At 42.9% G+C, this 21,169-nt stretch overlaps 1 protein-coding gene across 1 annotated transcript; it reads left to right on the top strand.

Annotated features, from left to right (window-relative positions):
- Positions 1-17: 17 nt before the first annotated feature.
- Positions 18-17,520, top strand: DARS2 (aspartyl-tRNA synthetase 2, mitochondrial). Its single transcript, XM_032192726.1, has 17 exons — positions 18-230; positions 1,242-1,341; positions 2,728-2,794; positions 3,087-3,188; positions 4,457-4,552; positions 5,514-5,637; positions 6,248-6,294; positions 9,271-9,377; positions 10,192-10,261; positions 10,817-10,996; positions 11,476-11,583; positions 12,769-12,831; positions 13,029-13,181; positions 14,053-14,271; positions 15,138-15,248; positions 15,433-15,508; positions 16,594-17,520. The coding sequence occupies exons 1-17, from the start codon at positions 125-127 to the stop codon at positions 16,779-16,781; spliced, it is 1,917 nt and encodes a 638-aa protein (XP_032048617.1). The 5' UTR covers positions 18-124; the 3' UTR covers positions 16,782-17,520.
- The last annotated feature ends 3,649 nt before the right edge of the window (positions 17,521-21,169 follow it).

Below are 21,169 nucleotides of genomic sequence, written 5' to 3'. Positions count from 1 at the left end.
CCGGGGAGGGAGGGGATTCGCGCTCCGGAGGCTTCTCTGTGAGGAAAACTGGCGCCTTGCTGCTCGTTTTTGGCAGCCTGAGGGTCCCTCCCGGCTCCTTTCTGTCCGCGGGGGGCTCCGCAGCATGTCCTGTCCCCGTGTCCTGCGGCTGCTCCGCGGTGGGCTGCCCCGCCTCGGCTGGGAGCTGGCACGGCCGGCCCGCGGCTCTGCCTCAGCGCCCGGGGCTGCAGGTGAGGAGCGGCCCCCGCCGGCTGCCCCCTGCCCCTTCTGCTCCTTCTCCTTCTGCCCCTTCTCCCCCGCCGCTCCTAAATCCGGGGAGCCCACGCTGAAGGGCAGGGCCTCGGTCGTCCGCAGGTGTTGCAGATGGGGCGCTTTTTATAGCGCCTTCACGTAGTGCTCACTCGACTTCTGGTATCTCACAGTGAATTGGGATTGAAAAATACACTAAAAGCAGCTTTTGTAGTTGTTTCCCCCTAGCTCTGACTTTGCGTTTGCATATTCTTTCTTCCCATGGCGTGCAAAGTCTATAAACAACAGGAGGAACCTCATATCTAACATAATAATTACAAAACAAAGCTTCTTGCCCTATGCGTTACTTCCTTAATTGTGAAGGCTCTGATGGAGGCAGCAAGGGAGATTAATTCATATATATATATGTGTATATTTATGCAATAGCATCGTGTATTGTTTTTATTTCTTGCAAGTTGATAGTCTAGAGCATTCTCTAAACGATGGATTTGGTTCAATAACTAAGCCACAAGGCCGGGCATGCTGGGGTCTACAGAAATCCTGTAGTTATTCAGGCCTTTCACTTGTTGCAGGCAGGAAACTGATTTAAACCGACACGATGGGTGTTGGTAAGGTTTAGTTTTGGCTTCCCAAGCCCCCTTTATTCTGTGTCGTTTGGGTTTAAGTGCAGAATTGTCAGCATGCTTCAGGGCTGCTCTGCAGCTTTTGCTTCTCTCATCCCTGAAATTTGCTGAGCAAGTTTGCAGCTAAGCTGTGCTCAGATTTCTGCGTGAAAGTTTGATTGGGACATAGCACTAATTCTTTAAAATCTGTTTTGTGCAATTACATATTTATGTACTAAGGTCTCAGTGGTCATTACGGGATTATATGAAGTAATTTCTTCATGTATATGTCCAAATTGTATTTGAACTTCTGAAAAAAAATCGCAGCACTGCTTAATATATTGTTTCTCTGCAAAAGTTTTAAAATAACATTTTATTTATTTATTTGAGATTTCAATAGCTTTGTTGCTCGGACCAACACCTGTGGAGAGTTGCGTTCTGCTCATGTGGGACAAGAGGTCACGCTGTATGGATGGATTCAGTATCAAAGGTAAATGCAAGCCAAGCTGAAAATGGAGATGCTTAATTGCCAGATCCAGTGTAGGCCAGTGTTTTTTATGCTAGAGGTTGTCTTTTCATATCCTGCCGTGGTTACTTTTGAAGTGTCTGACTAAAACAGTTCAGAATCATGCCAGAGCAGTATTGAAAATGTTAGAGTTTGGTACAAATATTAATTGATCTTCTTTGCACCCCTGTAAAGCAGTTAAGTGTTACTACCTTCACTGTATAGAGGATGAAATAAATAATAGCATTTTTATCACAGTTCTGATGGCTGTGAGCAAATAATTGCTTTTATATAAGTTCCTTAAATTTTAAGCAAAACGTGTTTTTGTCTTTTCAGCTATAGCATATAACAATGCATATTTCAAGTATGCATGCTTTGCTCAAAGAAAGAAATATCATGAGAAGCTAGTAAACAGAGGATGAAATGTTAATTCCAACAGTTGGCTATAAGTGATGCGATATAATAATTACTAATGCAGTTGTACATTTTGCAAATACAGGGTTGAAAGCATACCTGCAGTGTAACTCTTAAATGTTATGATCCTGGGTATGTGCTTGTAAAAAGGAGACAGGTCCAATGGTTTTGATGAAATTAATTAGCATCAGGAGTAGCCTTTTGCATTTTACAGTGCAGTGAGGCTGTTTCATCCAGCATCATTCCACTGGAATGGCATGCATGGATTTCATGAAGAGGACTTGAACATCTCATCTTTGAGCAGTCGTAGGTGCAGTTCCAGGAACAGTTATGATTGCATCAGTGACATTGTTGTGCTTTTGCCTTTAAAGGCAGTCAGAGCGTGCTCAATTTGACAGCCTTGTGATGGTTTAAGTACAGTGGTAGCTGTCACTATGGCAGCTGAAGACATCAAGATTTGTGATGCTGGGTCTAGGAGCATGGATTGCTCATGTGAAACTTTTTTGAGATTAGTGTTCTTCTTGTTATTATGGTTGTGGGTTTTCTTTTTGATGGATTTTTTTTTTTAAGTGGGGGGTATCCATGTGAACTTTACTTTTATTGCTCATCTAAATGTGTTTATCTGGATAATGTTTCTCAGCAGGAAATCTCTAAGAATTGCGTGTGTTCAGAGTCCATGCTCTATGTGGATTAACGTTCAAATCAAAATACTGCCTCTCCTAGTTATTTTGATAACACATTGTTTGTCTGTGACTGTATGAAATCCGAAACAAACTGTTAGATTAGGTTCAGATGTGGGAAAAGTATGTGTATGTATGTTTCTTTGGAAGTGCCTTGAGGTATGAGTCACAAGATATAGATAGTAGGTAGTTGCCACCTGCTTTGGCTTAAAAAGCAAAAGATGATTGGATTCTTGATGAAATTATCTTCTTTTTTGTTTTTTTTTTTATGGATCAGACAAGGCCTGTTTCTGGTTTTGAGGGATTTCCAGGGACTCACCCAGATCATCCTTCCACAGGATGAGGTAAGTGCTACCTAAGTATGAGTCTCAAGCTTTTTTTCCTCTGATAGCCTGTGTCTAGCAGGTGTTGAGGGCAGAATGAGGTCTTTGGTGAGACAGAGGGCTCTGACACACAAGCAGACTTCGGTGTTACGAGAGCCCTCCTGTGATGCTGCATCAGAAGCATTAATGCTGTTTCTTCTGGATTGTAAGCAGTGGTCCCTGATTCAAACAGGACATTAACAAACGAGGCCTCGGAGCATGGTGGTGTTGTCCTGTTCTTGAATTTCTGAGAGATGTTGGCATCTTCTTGCAGGCACATTCCCACGTGAGGAAGCTGCTGTCAAACGCCCCAGTGGAGTCTGTTGTGCGAGTGACTGGGATTGTCTCCTCTCGGCCCCCAGGGCAGGAGAATCCGGTGAGGATGCTGGGGTCTCTCAAGCTTTTTATTCCTTGTGGAACAGAGCACTGGGTAGTGGGTTGGTGGTGGTTTCTGTGCATCACAGCTTTGCCACAGGCAGTTTTGTTCTGAGGTGTGTGACAGCCTGTCCTCAGATAATGTGAGGCAGGAATAACTGCTGTGACATGTAACTCAGGAGAACGTCACAGTATGTTACAGATGCCCATGAATTAAATTCTACTCCAGCCCTTTGAAAGGATAATGAAAACCACTGAAAAACTAACTTTTTCAGTCTTTCAAATGGTGGTTGAGATAATTTCATTTTCCTGAAAATAAGTGCTGTCACTATACGTTCTGCAGTACGCGATGACCTGGTTTTTATTCAATAAATTTTCCTGTCCTCATTGCATAGGAAACAGAGGTTCAATACTTTTATCAATGTGCATTTCTCAGTTTTCATTGTAATCAGCTGTAGATAATCTGTCAGGATTGTGTGCAGGCTGCCATCCTGCATCATTGGCAGGCCTGGAAAGAAAAACCTGGGTTTATGTCTATAATTTTTATATTTATTTATTTTCCTGTGACCACCTATAAATGTCCATAAAGGATGGTAGCTTCAAGCTAAGTTTTTATTTCTTTTAATCAGTTATCATTTTGTTGGAAGGTTGTGTATTCTTTCCCCTAGTAAATAGAAAGAATTCTGCAGGATCAAGTGAACTTCAACATGGCAGTGTTAAGTTGGGGAAGTTATCTGCTCTCCCTCGGGATTCAAGAAAAAGAAGACTAGTTCTGAGAACTGGTGTGAGGAACTTCTCAGAACTTCCAGTTCTGAACAAGTTGCCTTTTTTGACTTTTATTGAAGGGTGATGGTGATGCTGCTAATGCACTCTAAAATTCATACCGTGTTATTTCACTGGAGCTAATGGAACTAGTATTTTGTCCAAATGCATGTGCCCTAGCAGGATCTGGGCCTGACCGTTCCTCTGTGCTCAGCATGTCATTGAAGCAGAAGGCAAAGGAAAAGCAATTTTATTTCTTGTGGCACTGGGTACACTGCTAGAAAAGAACATGTCATTTATGGTGAGCTGGCTTGTGCTTTTTTTCTGAACAGAAGGGAAATCTAGGAGAAATCTGCCCTTGACAGAAGTTCTCTGAATTATACTGTGTTAGAAGGCAGGAAAGATAATCATATGTTTTTTTTTCCTCCTGATCATCTGTGAAACACCTCTGTGCAGTTTTTTTTCCCCTAAATTTTGAATCTAATTTTTTTTTGCTTTTTGCTCCAGAAAATGCCAACTGGGGACATTGAAGTGAAGGTGGAGACTGCAGAGATCCTAAACTCCTGCAAGAAGCTGCCTTTTGAAATCAAGGATTTCATCAAGGTGTCTGCATTTTTCTCTGGCACACAAGTAGTGTTTTTTCATTAAATTGAGAATTTGCCCAGGGTGATTGCAAAACATCTGCAAGAGCTTTATCTGATTCTATCCAGCTCTGCTTTGAAGGAAGGGTGGCATTTAAAATAGGATGTGCTTATTGTTAGCTGTGACGTTGTAATTCTAATTGGACTTAAGCAGAAAACAAGGCTTGAAAGATTCCATTGCAGAGGGTTTTAAAATATCACTGTAAGAACAGATGGTAAAGGGAAGAGTGGAATAAATTCAGGCTATGCTGGCTCTTTTGAGTGTGAAGCAGAACCTGCCAATGCACCGCTGTGTTTTAAGTCAAGGCTGCTTAGTCTTATCTGGACAAGTAGCTAGCTGGCCAGGGGATTTTCTTCCTCTGTAAGTACAGAGTCTTATAAAAGGTTATTTTTAGAGTAGTCTCCATGGTGTCTGAGAGGCATTGCTGTTAAGATCTTGTCTATACCATTGCACATGACTGATAGGTAAGAGTAGGAACTGGGAGAGCTGGGTCCTGTTCCTTGCATGTTACAGATTCTGGACAGTTCTCACCATCTGCAGTACTTCAGTTTTCATGTATATAATAAGAGCATCTCACCATTTTGTAGTTCCTTTAGATCTGTGTATGACACTGCTCCTCCACTCAGAGGAGGATTGCTGCAGTCTGTTGCAGTGGACTTATAATAAGGAGGGCTGAAATCCTGAGCTTTTTTGAGGCAACTCTTAAGATAGAATAAATGTCTGTCATTTTTTCTTTTAAAAAAGAAAAAAATGTCGTGCATGGAGATACTCTCAGTGGCTGATGTTTCTCTGTGCAGGTTGTAGGTAATGAGTGGGTTGTGGCAACTGAGCAGTATCCTTTCTTAGCTTCCCCCTTTTTTTTCTGTGGCTTTGGGAGCAGCTTCATTGGACATGCAGTTTGATTTTTGTCTTTTATCTCCAGAAATCAGAGGCCTTACGCATGCAGTACCGCTACTTGGACCTGCGCAGCTTCCAGTTACAGTACAACTTGCGGCTGAGATCCCAGATAGTGATGAGGATGCGGGAGTATCTGTGTAACCTCCACGGTAAGAAAAGTGCTTGCACAACAGTGTGTAGCAAATGGCATTTTAGAATTCCTTTATACCCTTCCATGTTGCTGGAATGGTTACCAACCTACTTAAAACTCCTAACGGTTTCCACTTGGTAAGAATGTGTCTTCTTGCAGTGGGGAATTTATGGAGATGTTGGCAGGTCTAAAGAACAAAGTATGTTGAAATACCTTAGCATGCTATAAAACAGTTGTTTCAAATAAGCCATATCGAGAAATTTAAGTGAACAAAGGCTTTATGCAAGTAGTTCCCCTCTTTTGTTCACTCAACTCGAGGCATATAAGTGGGATTGAAGGTCTGTTTAGAAGCCCAAAGCCTAGTTCAAAATGGATTGAGAAATAACAACTTCTCAGCCTACATGGAGTCCTCTGTCATCAGCATTTCTGGCAGGCCTTGGGGGAGCTCAGAGTCTTTAAACTTGGCAACGCACAAGTTAGAAACAGCGACGTCTGGAGATTTGGAGAGGCTACATTGCGTGCTAGATTACCTAGTGAGCTGACTAATTGACCTTACTCTAGCCTATCGTACCAGTTCTTTTCCCTGCTCTCACCATATTCTGTGTCTGAAGCATGTTTTTGTTCCTTAGGGTTTGTGGATGTAGAAACTCCAACGCTCTTTAAGAGAACCCCAGGGGTATGTATGCTGTTACTAATGCACAATTGCCTAGGCAGTTCATGGTTGAATTATTGTCACTTGCCACTCAACCTTCATGCTGTTCCCTCACTAGGTAACAGCTTGTGCCAATTTCTGATACAATGCATTGATCCTTCTAATGGTAGGGGGAGTGAAAGGGAAGGTGTGGCACCTTGAGCATTCAGTTACTATAAAAGGAAAAAAAGCTTCTTGTAGAGCATGTTGAATGCAAGTCCTGTCCTGGGACAGATTATTGAAACAAAAATCTTCCTTGAAGCACAGTTTCCTTAGCATTTTTCTCTTAACTGGTAGGTTACTGCAGTGGCAGTGCTCAAACCATTTTAACTTCTGAGTTTGTATTCCTTTCTTTCATTTCCAAATTAATCCCAAGCAAGGGAGCTATAGACCAGCAGTTGTTGATGCAGCTGGCATGATGGAGTTCTTGCATATAAACCCCCTGTCATGGATGGTGGATTGTTATGCGTTAGTCTTGCCAAGCAAGAGATGTAGAAACCTGCTCCTGGATATTTCAGATCAAGTTGGTTAACAGATTATTCAATATAGAAACAGTGATTTCCTCACAAGTAGGATTTTATAAGGGGAGAAAGGAAGTCCTTTCCTCTTGCATTTCTAGGCTGTGATGGTAGCCTCAAGTTTCTAGATTTACTTCTGCAAAAGAGCTGAGGCTGTGTAATTGCCCAGCGGGAAACCCAGACTATCAGTGATGATACCAAGCACACTGTTTCTCCGTTATTTATGTGAGGCTTAAATCCTGTATGTGTCCAAACTAACAGCTGCAAAAAAAAGTCTGAGATGTTGATACCACATTTGAATCAACATTTGAGCAGAGCTCAGTGAGAGATGTTTCCCTGTGGTGGGAGCGAAAGATGGCAAAGGAGATGTTTTGGAAAGTATTGAAGACTTCAGGTACCTTCAGAAGATTTGTAATCAGGCCCTGTAAAGGCCTCAATTTGCTGCAGTTCTTAGGAAATTCTGAAAAAAAAAATTATATTTCGTTATCAGTTTATTTGATCAGCTCTTTAATTGCTCAGTGTTTCTTCAGTATTTCTGTCTTGCCTAAGTTAGTGAAAGGAAGTCTGTAGAGTGTGGAAAATTTGACTCATATATTAGGATACACATGCTCTGATGTTTTTTTAATTATTGTGTGTATGGTTACTTCTTTGTACCTCAAGAGGGATGCTCAGACATTCCCCTCAATTTTTAATTTTATTTTAAGTTTCTCTGGATGATAGCTTTATACCCTCCTTCTGACAGAGGACAGTAATCTTTTTTTTGAGTTTTGGTGCCATTTCTCTGCTGTGCAGCAGCCTTCCTTCACGCATCATGTATTTCTTTCTCTCAGAACTGAGCAAATTGCAGCTGTGTTTGTTTCTAGGCCTGGACTGTGACACCAACCAAGATTAAAGCCCATATCTCCTGTGAGAGCGGGAAGTGTCAGGGAAGCAGAAGCAGGCCCAGATTTCAAGAGATGATTAAAGTTTTACTAGATGTTGCAACAGGTCTCTGCCTGCTCACTTCCAAAGGCTATTTATAGCCTGGTGATACAACTGTTTGGGTCACTCGAGGAAGCCCTGCACTGACCTGTCTTCCACTTAGCTCTGCTGCCAGAGGCAGGCTGGTGGGAGTGTAAATGTTGATACATCTGCCCTTATTAGCTCCCTAATGCTCAGAGAAAGGAATATCCCCACTTCAAATGCACATCTGAAGATAAAATAATGATATTTCATGTAGGTTTGGATGGGGTTTGTGCAGAGTGGTCATGAGGTTTGTGTTACAGACCTGCTGAGGCTGCAGCCAGCCTGTGGTGCAGTAAATGAGCAGTCTGGAGGCTTGCACAGGCTATTGTCTGGTAACGTGGCAAGCTGTTCTATGTTTTCTCTTATTAGCTGCTAGTCATTCCAAAGCCAGGCTCCAGCTACCTCTGTAAGAGTGTAGTTTGCCCTAGTTTACACTGAAGTGTGTGAAGTCACTGTGTGCATCATCTCTGGAGTTGCTTCTTAGTTCTTCGGAACATTGTCATGCAGCTGGACTGTAAACGTAAGTGGTAGATGGATGTAAAGCCTGTGTGGCTGTGCAGGTCTGTATGAAGCAGTAGTGTAGTAAACCCTGTATTTTCCCTTTTACTTTCCTCAGTGACACCACATTTCTCTGGCACAACCTTGGTACAAGTGGCCGAGCAGCCAAGATGGATTTATAAGGCAGAAGCAATAGACCAGGTGACAGAAATAAAACTGCTCCTTCTCAGGATCTAGAGAAAGGACTCCTCCCTGCCAGCCCAACCATAGCCACATCAACTGCTGGTTTCAACGAAAGGATCCTAGCCCAGGCGCATGGCTAGCTTGCCTACAATTTTGAAGGTAGAGGTCCAGAACTAAAACACCAGCCTCTGAATCTTAGTGTTTAGCTTGGCTGCTTGTGGAAACAAGGGAGCAATTCCATTGCCCTTCCCCAAAACTTTTAAATCCCTTTGTAATTTTCCTCAGGGGCAAAGGTTTTGAAAACAAGAAATTCTTGGAGTGCAGTACCCCCATAGTAGAGGGAAAGGCTACAGTGTGACCTCATGCTCTCAAACACTAAAGAAGAATCGGTGGGAGGAAGGATGTTGTAGAATGCTCCACTTGATGTGTTTTACTGGATGGGCTGATTGTAGGAAATGGAAATCTCTATTCAGGTACTCAGGTGAAAAAGTTCAGGTGACCTTTTCTTTCAGATCCATTTGTTATCCTTGATGACTTTTATGCTTTTGCCATTCCGTGTCCGCTTGTAACATTCTGAGTGAGTAAAGCCAGGATGAGAGAGAGACAAATCTGAAAGAGAAGGGGGGAAAATGGCCTAAAACCCAATGACTCTTGGAAGGCAGTAGATCTGTGTGCTGGTTATATTTGGGGCACCTTCCTTTCAGTTGGGAATTGAGGTCACTTCCTGAACTGTGTGAACTTTTCTTTCTCATGCCAGGGGGCAAAAGAATTCCTTGTGCCCTCACGGGAAGCGGGCAAGTTCTACTCTCTGCCTCAGAGTCCTCAGCAATTCAAGCAGCTCCTCATGGTTGGAGGCGTGGACAGGTAAGAGTTACTTGAACTCCCGTTCTCTGCATGTCCCGTCCAGGGTTTGTTTCTTTTGCTGTGTGAGGCTTTAGAGACTTCCCCAAGAACTTCTTGCCAATGGCTTTGTTTCAAAGAGGGATCCTTAAGTACTTAGAATTATCCTAGGCCAGGCTCATTAGCAGTAATGCTGCCTAGTAAGCAGAAGTTTATCCCTCTTTGATGGTTGAGATCTTCACTGTTTTAAAATGGAAAACTGATCTTAAGCACAGAAGTAGGAATAAGCTTTGCAGAGACAGTCTGCCTGAAGGACAGAAGATCTGGAGCATGATAAAAAGCCTCATGCAATGTATCCTGTAGAACTAACTGACATGAGGCTGGTCAGCTGAACGTGACAGACAAGGTAAGCACATCCTCCAGATGCATAGGTACAAAGCTTTTAATTGGGCTCGTTCCTCCAAATAGAACTAAAGGAGAGGGAGATATTCCTGCAGTGGACTTCAGACTAGGTCTTGACCATGAATGAATTTTGTATGGCCCTCAGTAAGGTCCATGTTTGGAGTGGAAGATAGGAAAAGGTATGGCACGTGCCCTGTCAGGGCACAGCTCACCTGGTAGCCTCCTCGTGCCTCTGGAGGGTATGGCTGGAGAAGGATACAGCTGCTGATACAGCTGCTTCCACTCAAAATTTCATGCTGTTGAAAGGATGGCAACAACCAGGGCTATGAGAATCCACTACATACAGAGCAGAGCACTCCTTTTACTGACCATTTCTATAGCCACAATTTAATTTAGGGTACTTTAAATTGGAGTCTAAATGTAAGTACTATTGCAGGTACTTTCAGGTTGCTCGCTGCTACCGAGATGAAGGCTCACGGCCTGACAGGCAGCCTGAATTCACTCAGGTAACCACCTTGCACTACCTTTCACCCTCTGCCTCACACAAACAAGCCTTGTAGCTGTTTTACTTTTTGAAGGCCTGGTGTCTGCTGGTCCTTGTGCTGCTTGTGGGTTAGAATGTTGTTTGTTGTGTGTTTCACAGCCCCAGCCCCCTGCAGTTGGTTTGGGACGTGCACTGACTTGGCTGACTACAGTCCCAGTCAGTAGATGTGGGGTTGCGTTGCAGCAGAGATTATGCTTGATGCTGCATGTCTGCTGCTGTCCTGCAGAGCTGGGCATCCTGTTCATCAGCCTTGAGAGCCCAGGCAGAGTTAGGTCGGTCCATTCAAGGCTTCTCTCTCTGTCCTTGTCATCATTACCTCATTTAGTACTCTGAGGAAGTTGTTGCCTGAGTCAGCAGGCTGTAGGGAGATCATAAACATACCCTCAGACTAACGCAGTCATGCTATGATTTAATTTAATATCTTGTTTCCTTTTACGCTGGCTTAAGAGCTTCTGCAAGTAACAGTGCAAAGGCAAAAACTGTAGCTAATGTGGAATCTCTTATTTTCTATTTTAAGATAGATATAGAGATGTCATTTGTGGATCAGGCTGGGATCCAGGGGCTGATAGAGGGCCTCCTGCAATATTCCTGGCCTCAGGAAAGAGGTGCCGTTACGACTCCTTTCCCTTCCATGACCTATGAGGAGGCACTGGCTGACTATGGGACTGATAAACCAGACACCCGTTTTGGGATGAAGGTGAGCCTTGCCTGTTGGAAACGTGCGGGTTTTTTGTTTTCTTCCTGTTAGTATTTTAGGAATAATCTTTGATTAAATCACTTATACATGGTTAAGTGGAGTTCTTAATTATGTAATATACCCAAGGTGTCTTTCCCATCATCACTGCTTTGCACAGGTAATGATCTCTTAGAGAAGAAAGGGGTAGGCTTGTTTGTGGGAAAATGTATATTTTTGGATCACTTTATTCTGAAGATAAGGTCTCCGGGGTTTTTCTTGCTCCCTTGCTTATTTGTCTCTGTAGTCCTCTGTCTTCTAATGGTTATTCACGTTGGGCCTCATTCGTTTCTTTCTGTGAACCTTTTGATTTCTTTGAGTAAGGAAGCTGTGTCCCAGGGAATGGTTTCTGAAGGCAGTAGGCACAAGAGCAGGATTTTTGCTTTGTGTTCTCTGCATGTTCTTCCCACCACCGCTTTTTCCTGTGTTCTCTCCTTGCTCAGATAGTGGACATCAGTGATATTTTACGAAGATCGGATGTTCAATTTGTGCAGAATGCGCTCAGTTACCCGCGTGGCACTGTCAAAGCTATTTGTATCCCTCAGGGAGTGGTAAGTGATGCTTTTACATAATGCGTATGTTTATAAAATAAAATACCAATTTAAATCCCTTTGTTGGTATGGAAATGTTCCCTGCTATGACTGGGGGAGTGGTGTCCTTCAGGGAACTTGGGATTGATTGTGAGTGATGTTAGGCTGGGCTGAGGGTTGTTAGAAGCAGGGGAATGGAGGTGATCAGGCGATGGGAAGAATATGTGATTTTGTAATATACTGTCCTCGTGAAGAGACAATATATTGCCCTGGGTGGAGAGCAGAGCTGCAAGGCTGTGAGGTCCCTTGAGGATAGGGAAGCCTCCTGGGGCTTTGGCTTGCTTCTGTCAAGGATAACATCTGAATAATAAATTGTGCCCTGTGAGGAGAGGTTGAAATAGAGCCAGGTATGGCACGGCTCTGTTCTGGGCTAATGAGCCCAAAACTCCATCCTGTTTGCTTCTGTTGTGTTTGTGGGCACTGCTCACGTCTCGTAATGAGACTGTCACCAACCAAATCCAAGGCTGACAGTAGATCGAGAAGCATATTTGACGTATTTTGGCAGGGAAGCAGATTTAATTCTGGCTGTGAGCATCTTTGCAGCATAAGCAGTAAGGGGAAAAAGCGTTTGCTAGACACCTAGTTTTATTCAGGGAATAGGACTTCCTTTTGGGATTCTTTTAATTTTGGCAGAAAGCACAAGTTCCTGGCTTCCCACGAGAGGGCACTAAAGGTGTGCATTTGCAAAACAAGTGGAATCTGGAGCTTTTCTACCTTACAGTAGTTTAAGAAAAATCAAGAACTTGATGGAGGTTTTCATATCTACTGCATTTCTCTGCACATGAGGATCAGCCTACACCGAGTTATGCCTTCACCATCGGCAGTGAGGTGTTGTAACCTTGTTCTGCTCTGTAACCCGCATGCTGGAGGCAGTTAGTTGGCATGATCTGACACTACTGACTAGCTGCATCTGGTCTGTGAGCAGGGAGAACAACTGCTGCCTAGAGGGGCTGCTTGGAGAAGACACTCAGCTGCAGTCTAGTGCTGCAGGCCCTCTCTTATTCCACAGCCATCATGCAAATCTTGTGCTAGAAACAAAAGAACTTGAGAGCTTTGGAAACAGCTTGGTCAATAGATTTGAATCCTGGTTTGGCTTTCCGTAGATTTTGCTGCTGTTTGATGCGTCTTTTCTTGCTCTTTCCCCAGAGATACCTTAAAAATAAAGATCTGGAGTCATTAAAGGAGTCTGCAAAATCCCAGTTCAACCAGGTGAGACAGAAACACTGCTGCAGCATTGGCAGCAATGAATGGTGAGCTGTGTATAAAAGCACGTGCAGGTAGAGGAAGGCAGAAGAGCTGTTTTTAATAAGGCTATTTGCTGAGAGGCAGTGCTGGAACACGTCATGGTTCCAGAGAAGAGACAGCAGCACTGAACTGAACATATTCTTTTACTGACCTTGCATTAGGAGGTCATGGACATGATCTGCAGGCCTGATGGAAGCTTGAAGTCTCTGCTTACAAAACTTCTTGGCGAGGAGCAGCAGTCGGAGCTCATGCGAGCGCTGAACGTGCAGGTGGATGATGTGGTGCTGCTGGCAGCTGGAGAACACAAGCGAGTGGTAGGGAGCATTTCTGGGTGTCCGTGTGAGTTGAATGTCGCTGATGGCTTTGATGTTATCTGTCCTTAGTCTAATTCCTCTGACCATTACAGTAGGTCATCATCTAATTCCATGCTTCTCTGGATCTGAAGATGTAGCAACAAGAAATAATGCATGAAATGTACCTATTGCTTTTATTTCCACCAGTCAGCTTCTGGGAAGAACTTGTAACTGAAATGAAGGCTGCAACATAAAACAGGAACAAATTGGTGCCTCATTTTCTCTCATGTCAACTTACTTATTTTTTTTTTTTAAATTACTAAACAGATTGGAAAACAAGGTTGGCTAGGTAACTGTCTCCCATAATGAGGTGACAGGAGCAAAGCACGGCTGCTTATTAGCAGAGAGGAGAGGAGATTCTGTCTCAAGCCTTCTCTGTATTCCTGCCAGTAGATGTTGCCTTCCAAGCACCGCATGTGTCATACTTTGCATGACTGCCAATGCTGTGTAACTTCTTTCTGTGCCTTCATTTCTCTGCCTGTTATGAGAGATCTTACTTGTGCTTCCCTGGTTAATCCACATGTGTAGAGCTTGAGGTGTCAGTCCAGAAGAGTTCTGTGAGGATGGAACATATGGAAGAAAATGGGCTTTCCAGCTCTTTCCAGCTCCTTATTTGGCTTTTTTTTTTTTTTTTTTTTGGTCAAAGCCTGCCTCAGCAGGAAGGTGATGTCTTTCAGGAGACAAGGCAAAAATATTTTTTAAGGCAGCACCACAGTACAACTAATGCTGTCTGTGATGTTGCAGTTATGGAAAGCTCGTGTATGGCTGATGTATGAGCAACTTCCTTGGCAGTAAATTGCCCCTTCTCATTAGCTCCTTTCTTTTTTTGCAGTGCTCTGCATTAGGAAGCTTACGGTTGGAGAGTGCTGACCTCCTGGAGGCAGCCGGAATGATGCTCCGTGATCCTACAGCTTTTCACTTTCTGTGGGTGGTAGATTTCCCACTTTTCCTCCCCAAGGAAGAGAATCCTGCTGAACTGGAATCTGCTCATCACCCCTTCACTGCCCCTCATCCTGCAGATACCAACCTCCTCTATTCTGACCCCACAAAGGTAACTGCCATGTTGGCCCTTTTACAGCTGTGTTTTGTGGAAAACTAGGCAAGTAGCAGTCCTTTTACTATAAAGAGGGATATTTTGTGGAATTAACTTCATACTGTACTTAATCTGTTTGGAAAAGATTGCATCCAGATTATTCTGAATAGCAAATATCCAGGTACCACTCTGACAAAAAGGGCGTGTTGGAAATGTTTGCTTCAGGTGAGGAATCTTGAATTCTGACACATCCCACGTTACTTCAGGTTTTGACTAACTTCACAGAAGGACTTGTACTGGACCAGTTTCTGTTAAGCTACATGCCACCCTGAGGTAGCATGCACCTCTGTCAGCAGCAGTCTGTGCTGCTGGTAGGATTGGTACTTGAACTGGGACCTTCTCGTGCTTGGGCTTGGAGTTGGGCAGTGACAAAGCCACAAAAGAAGCTGCAGGAGATGTATCCAAGTGGTATCTTTTCATATTTGTACCTTGTTGAGTATTGCAGAGCAGGAGTCCTGCTGGGACTGGAACTAGAAGAGGAGCACTGGTGAAACGTGCAGTCTGCCTTGCTCTGCATGTGCTAGTAGGACTTTGTCCGAAGCCAGAGGAGATGAATGGGAGTTTTCTCTTGGGCTTCTGTTGCAATCTGTGTACCTGTTATTCCAAAGCTAGTAATCTGTCACCCCCAGAGGAATTCAGTAGAAAGCTTTCTCCTCTATAGTGTTTTGAACCTCTTATTATGTGTCTGTGAAAGGCTCCACTGAGAAAGCAGTGTTGTGAATGAAGACATGACACTACAGCATCTTTGTCGTGTCTGTGCTGGTTGGCATTTAATGCAGTTCTGTCCCAGTTTTGCTAAGGTGGTGCTTCATTTCTTTTCCCAGGTCCGTAGCCAGCACTACGACCTTGTGCTGAATGGCAATGAAATCGGAGGTGGCTCCATCAGAATTCATAATGCGGAACAACAACGTTTCGTGCTGGAGAAAGTGCTGAAGGTAATGCCTGTAGATGTCTCCAACATCCTCTTGAAGTTTTAAATGAGTACTTAACTTAAATATATTTCAGGTTCTGTAGAAATATAACTCCTAGCCCTGAGAGACGGATGACTCCATTGTACTTTTATCTTATCTTGCTATAAGGAAGTGTTTGTTCAGTGACATTTCTTATGTAACTTTGCAGGAGGACTCAGAGGTGCTTTCCCACCTGCTTGAGGCTCTGGAGTTTGGAGCTCCTCCACATGGAGGAATTGCTTTAGGTAAGTGCTCTGTAGTCATCCAGAATGCAGGTGTCTCGTGCCTTTCTTCTGGTGTATTAGATCTCAGGAACAAGCCTGAGAGCAAGTTTGTTAGCAAAAGCCTTGCCTCCTCCTGACAGAGATGGCTGTTTTGGTGGTGCCAAGTACCAACATCAACATGGTAACGCTTTGTGGGCTTCTCCAGTGTTTGTCTTTATATAACTGTGTTATGGAAGAAGCAGAGCACTCATCACCAATGCAGAATGTTTCAGTGTTCCTCTTCTCCTTCCTGTGCAGCCAGAGCAGGTTCCCTGTACTGCATGCGCAGAGGGCTGGGACAGCACAGTTCTGTTCCATGCCTTGGGTCACTGCCACAACCTCAGCCTTTGCTTCTGTCTCACTTGCTATCTTCTGTCTCTGTTTCATTCACTAATTCAGAGAGCTAAACTGTCTGTAAGCAAATGCTGTCACATTAGCTCCCTGATCTGGCTCAGCATGGATCTGATGGACACCTGTGCCACGACAGGAAGCAGATAAAACTCTGGAGTCAGAGGGAGTGTGAGGAGATGGCAGCACTGACCTAGGTGTTGTGGAATGGCATCTTCAGAAGTCATTAGAGTGTTGTGTATAGCATTACAGGAATGTCAGATTGTTTTCTTAGAATCTTTCATTATTTTTTTTTTAAATGAGCAATGAAAGAGTAGCACCCAGAAGCTCTTGTTCTTTCTCAAGTCCTCCTAGTTTGGTTCTTCAGGACTGATTGACCAAGAGCTTTGTCTGGGCAATTAAACAAAGCGGTGATGGCACTCCTGCCACTTAGTGACCCTGGCATTGTTATGCTCTCTCTGCAAAGGCACTGCCTCTGTCTTGCAGTCCATGGTGTATCACAGAATTTTTTTGGTAACATTGAAAAGCTTTGTTTTGCTTGGCACTTCTGCTATCTAGGTTAACCATTACTGGCTGAGATTATTTTTTATGCGTTTGCTTCAGTTTTATTCTTAATGCCCCAATAATGTTATCTGCTCTATTTTTCTGACTTTCTGAATTGGAGGAACTAATATAGCACCGTAATTCAAGTGGTTCATCAGTTTGTTTTCTGCTTCTAGGACTTGACAGGCTGATCTCTCTCATCGTTGGTGCTCCAAGTATCCGGGATGTCATCGCTTTTCCTAAATCATTCAGGGGACGGGACCTGATGGGCAACGCTCCAGACTATGTCACTCCAGAAGAATTAGAGCCATATCACATCCAGGTTTCCTGGCCTGTTGCAGAAACAGAGGCAAAGAAAAACTGATTTACAGCCAGTGGTGTGAGCTGAGCTGTTTAAGTAGAGATGGTTCCAACTTCTAATACTAGAAGGCAGCTCAGAAAACATGAGCTGTTATGGGAGGGTCAGGGGAATACAACCCCGCTGTGCCATGGTGGTTTCAGAATTGAATGGGGAACAGACATGAGAGTTCTCCTGATAAGAATTCACCTTTGGGTTGGTAATGGGAAGGAGAAGCAGGAAAGTGAAATTAGAAAAAACATAATTTCAGCATAGGATATTGAGACTGTTGCCTTCAGGGTGTTATATTGAAGGTGGGATTTCTTTTTCCACTCCCCAGTTTTTACATGTTCTTTGTAAACTGTTTTTCTCACATCTGGAAGAGATGGTGTACCACCTTCTCTGCGAGACGTTCCTGTATTCGTGATAATCACTGAATCCCTGTTAGCTGAGAACTGTTACAACAGGGTAGTGCTGTGCTGGGCAAAGCTCTGGGTACATAATAACAAGACTTGAGTGCAACCAGCAATTTGTCTCTTGCTGGGGGATACGAGATCATCCAGAACTTGCCATAGGGAGTTTGTATTTGGCAGTGTTTCCTATTCAAAGATGGCGAGAGGAGCATGCATGGCATTTGTAACAGTTGTCCTCACAACACTCATCGAACAGGAGTTAATCTGTCTTTGGGGCCCGTGGTCCTGCCACTTTCAGAACTCTAGTTCTGAAGTTTGTATCCTTTCTAAATAAAGTTTATCTGGCAATATGATTTTGTCTGAGCTTGGCTTTGGGCTTTCGCTACAAGAATAAAAAGCCACCAGTTCTTCTCTAAGACCTCTGACTCATCCAGGACGTGATAAGAAATCCGTGGCAGCGGGACTGCCAGTGCCTTGAGTTCTGCAGCCTCCTGCAAACCTGCTGCTACAGCTGTGAGTGATGCAGCTGCAAGCCCCTTGCAGGTGATGCTGCCAGTAGGTGTTTTTATCTGTGCATAGGTTGGATAAAGCAGATTTGGCGGGGAGACAGCTAATACAGTCTGCACGTTGTGGGACAGCATTATGTGGCATGGACTGCTGGTGTTTTTAAATAACCGGACTATCCTGTGGATAAGAAGCAGTAGGGGAGATGGCTCTTTTCCTTAAGGTTGATTTTTATTTTTTGATTTCTCTGTACAGCCTGAAAGTACTGCCTATAGGCAAGTAACAGGAGAACTGACTTGCTGTTTGTAGATTACTAGACAAGGGAGGTGTCTTAAATCTGATCTCATCTCATGTTATTACTGTTAACAGTCTCAGAACGTGATTAAATACTGTTTAAAAACAAACAAACAAAAAAACCCCCACAAAATCCTGGATTTATATTCACATTCTTTGTCATCAAATACTGAATTCCTTAGTTTTCCTTTGTAGAAGATATTTTTATCTTAAATTAATTCATGTTTGCTTTTTTTTTCTTTTTTTTTTTTTTCCTGAGTAGAAGTTGTCAGTAATGGAGTGAGGATCAGTTTTCAGAGAGAAGCTGAGTTTGCCTCACTTTCCTTTGGCGCTCAGAGGTGGTTGCAGGATTTTGGGTGGAATTACATGTCAAACACTGATTTGTGTACTAACACTGGCTCAGGAAGTTTGGTGACTTGATGGCTTGAAAAGCAGATCCGTGTTAAAAGCATATTTAAAATTGGTTGGGGCACGAGTGACTAAGTGTTAAAATAAATATATAAATTAAAGCTTGGAGAAGCTCTGGTCTTCTAGAAGAGAGAAATTTAGAATGGTTTTCATGAAGACTGGGAAGAAAGATTAATTTAGATTTATTTCTCTAACCTGTGTTCAGAGATGCTATAGAGAGATTTCAAAGTGTGACTTTTAGTGGAGAATCTTTGGAAAATGCTAGGTTGATGAGGGCTCCAGAATGTTGTTAACATGGAATTAGGAAGCTTTTGATTAGGAAAAACTAGTAAATCCCATGCAATCCCCAACAGCATGGCTGAATTAAATAATAGCAGAGAATAACAGATTTGGAGAGATTTTAGATGGTGCATTGCTGATGGACCCGCAAGTGTCTGGTTCAGAGAAGCTACTTTGTTGTGCAAGATGTGTGAGACTGATTTTAATGCTAGAGGGTTAGGGGTTAAACGTGGTAAGTGTCTTATATGACTTGCACAAGAATTTACCTGGTATCAGGCCAAAAGCATGTGTTTATTATCTGCATATGTGGTTCCATTTTGGCTGAAGAGCAAATCTGCAAATCTTTGATTAGAATAAAATGGAAATACTTAAGTTAGAGCAAAGTGCTCAAGCACTGCCTTGCAAGAGTTATACCCGAGATACCATTCCCTTTTCTTTTAAGTGATGATAAGGAATACAGCCAGAACAAGGCTATGTTGTATGTGGATTGCTTCTTTAGAGGATGACGGATTTTGCTATTTAGCTTTACTGGTAGTGAGAATGAGACTTAATGGAAGTTGCTTGAGAGTTGTCAGTGTTTCTAAAGTAGGGATTATCAGAGGCTTCTCTGAGGACACGAAGCACAGAAAACCAGTTTTTCTGAGAAGTCCTTCACTCCCCCAGGCTATTATTTATAGTAACTGTAAACATAGTATGTTAAAGGTTTTTTTTAATAGTGAAATAAGGGGTACTGTATCATTTTGTAAGTAACTGCAAAGGCAAATGTTGTTTACATCTGAAGAGTCCCAGTTCTTTAAATTAGGATTATTATCAAGTGTTCAGAGTGTAACATTCTCTGAGAGGCTTAGGCAGAACTGTAACACTGCTTGGAATGTTCTTGCTGAGAGCACTTGTTAAAACGTGTGAGCAAGCTGTCTCTAAAGCGTCCTTCTTATGTGCAAACTGTTTTGTGTGATGTTTATTTACCCACTGCTATATTAAGGCCTCATTGCAGTTGTGTGTTATACAGTTATGATTAACCACAATGAAAAAATGCTGCAAAACCTGTCATCTGAGCTGCTGCAGTCCTGCCACGATGAGGTCAGTGAAAAGATGGATCCCAAATGGATGCAGAGCATCTGTACTTGGACTGGTGAATGAAGGTAGCTTACAACACAACTGTGTGAATTCACCAGTGGTCATACGAATGCTACTATAGAGAAGACATTACTTGTTTTGTTTTTATGGAGTACTGTTTAAGGCTTCACTTGGGTTTGTGGAAGCCTGGTCTACAGATAATCACTTCTAAACCACAATCTAGTTGGCATACTTAGCTGCATATTTTGGTAGAAGCAAGAGTAGACAGACATTACAAAGAAATACATGGAAATAAGGGCTGATCATATTGCAGGCTGATACATTTGCCAGAAAAGCTGCTGGCCTGGAAGAAGTTGTTAAAGACATTGCTTCATTTCAGCACAATGTAAATTGTGAATTGTGTTTTCATCAGAGACACCTGGTGAAAAGAAGCTGTGGCATAACCACAAACTGTGAGCTTTCACAGAGCCTTTGTTGCTTCTGCCCTCCTTCTGTATGATGAACCTATGGAGAAATGTTGCTGTCAGAAAATACAAAGTTCTGGACTCATCCCCTAAGAGTTAATATTAAGTAAACTCTCTGTTAGGGGTGTGATATGTAAGAAAAGGTTGATGAATCTATGTTGCTGCTTGGCTTCATTTTGTTTTCTTTGTGTTTTTTTTTTTTTTTTCCTTCCCAATGTAGCAGAGGTGTAAATCTGTTCAGCTGAGAGTCCACAGTGCTTGAGGCTGTCTCTGTACTAATTCTTGTTGTCCATAGAGCGAGAAGTAACACAATTAGTATATGCAAACTTCTCCCTGTATTGGAGATGCTAATGAGACTGCTGGCTGTCACCAGAAATGCCCCTTTCATACACAGCAGCTTCCCATGCTATGGTATGCATACACATAAAATAGTTAACAAAAAATCATTACTGCAGGAATCGGGATAGTAATTTCCATGTGTTCTGATGACTCTTTGGCTCTTTCTTCAACCTTGTGTGTGTGTGGTGGTCGGGTGTGTTTCCTGACAGGGCATTCTGTAGCCCAGAGAACTTAATGACCAGTACACATGAGATATGAACGTTAGGTTTGGTGATCGGATTGTACAAGGAGCATTCTTGCAGAAGCAGGAGGTGTGTGTAAGGTTTCTCTACTCCTTTAACATAACCTGCCCTGCCCAGCTTCCTTCTGTTAGATCTCAACAAAACACTGGCAAAGCTGAGAGGCAGATTATTTCCCACGTGTGAAGGAACTGGTTCGGCATTTCAACCTTTAGCATGTGTCAATAGTTTTGACAAGAAAAACCTTCTAGTAAGTTTATACTGCTCTTCTTTTTAACATTAAAAAACACTTTGGGAACTTACTGTCAGTCTTTTTTCTAGAACTGAGCTGTTCTCAGCAGGCAAAGTATGCCTTTTGTTGAAAAGCCTCCAAGCCTATCCAGAAGATTCAGAGTTTG

The sequence above is a fragment of the Aythya fuligula genome, chromosome 8, assembly GCF_009819795.1.
Source record: "Aythya fuligula isolate bAytFul2 chromosome 8, bAytFul2.pri, whole genome shotgun sequence".
Taxonomy (NCBI): Eukaryota; Metazoa; Chordata; class Aves; order Anseriformes; family Anatidae; genus Aythya; species Aythya fuligula.
This window is presented reverse-complemented; position numbering and strand designations above follow the sequence as displayed.

What these genes read in the sequence shown, in the direction of transcription:
- DARS2 (XM_032192726.1), top strand. Translation starts at nt 125, where the DNA reads ATGTCCTGTCCCCGTGTCCTGCGGCTGCTCCGCGGTGGGCTGCCCCGC. An exon ending in GGATGGATTCAGTATCAAAG is followed by an intron (nt 1,342 to 2,727) that starts GTAAATGCAAGC and finishes TTTATGGATCAG; the next exon opens with ACAAGGCCTGTTTCTGGTTT. An exon ending in ATGGTTGGAGGCGTGGACAG is followed by an intron (nt 9,378 to 10,191) that starts GTAAGAGTTACT and finishes GTACTATTGCAG; the next exon opens with GTACTTTCAGGTTGCTCGCT.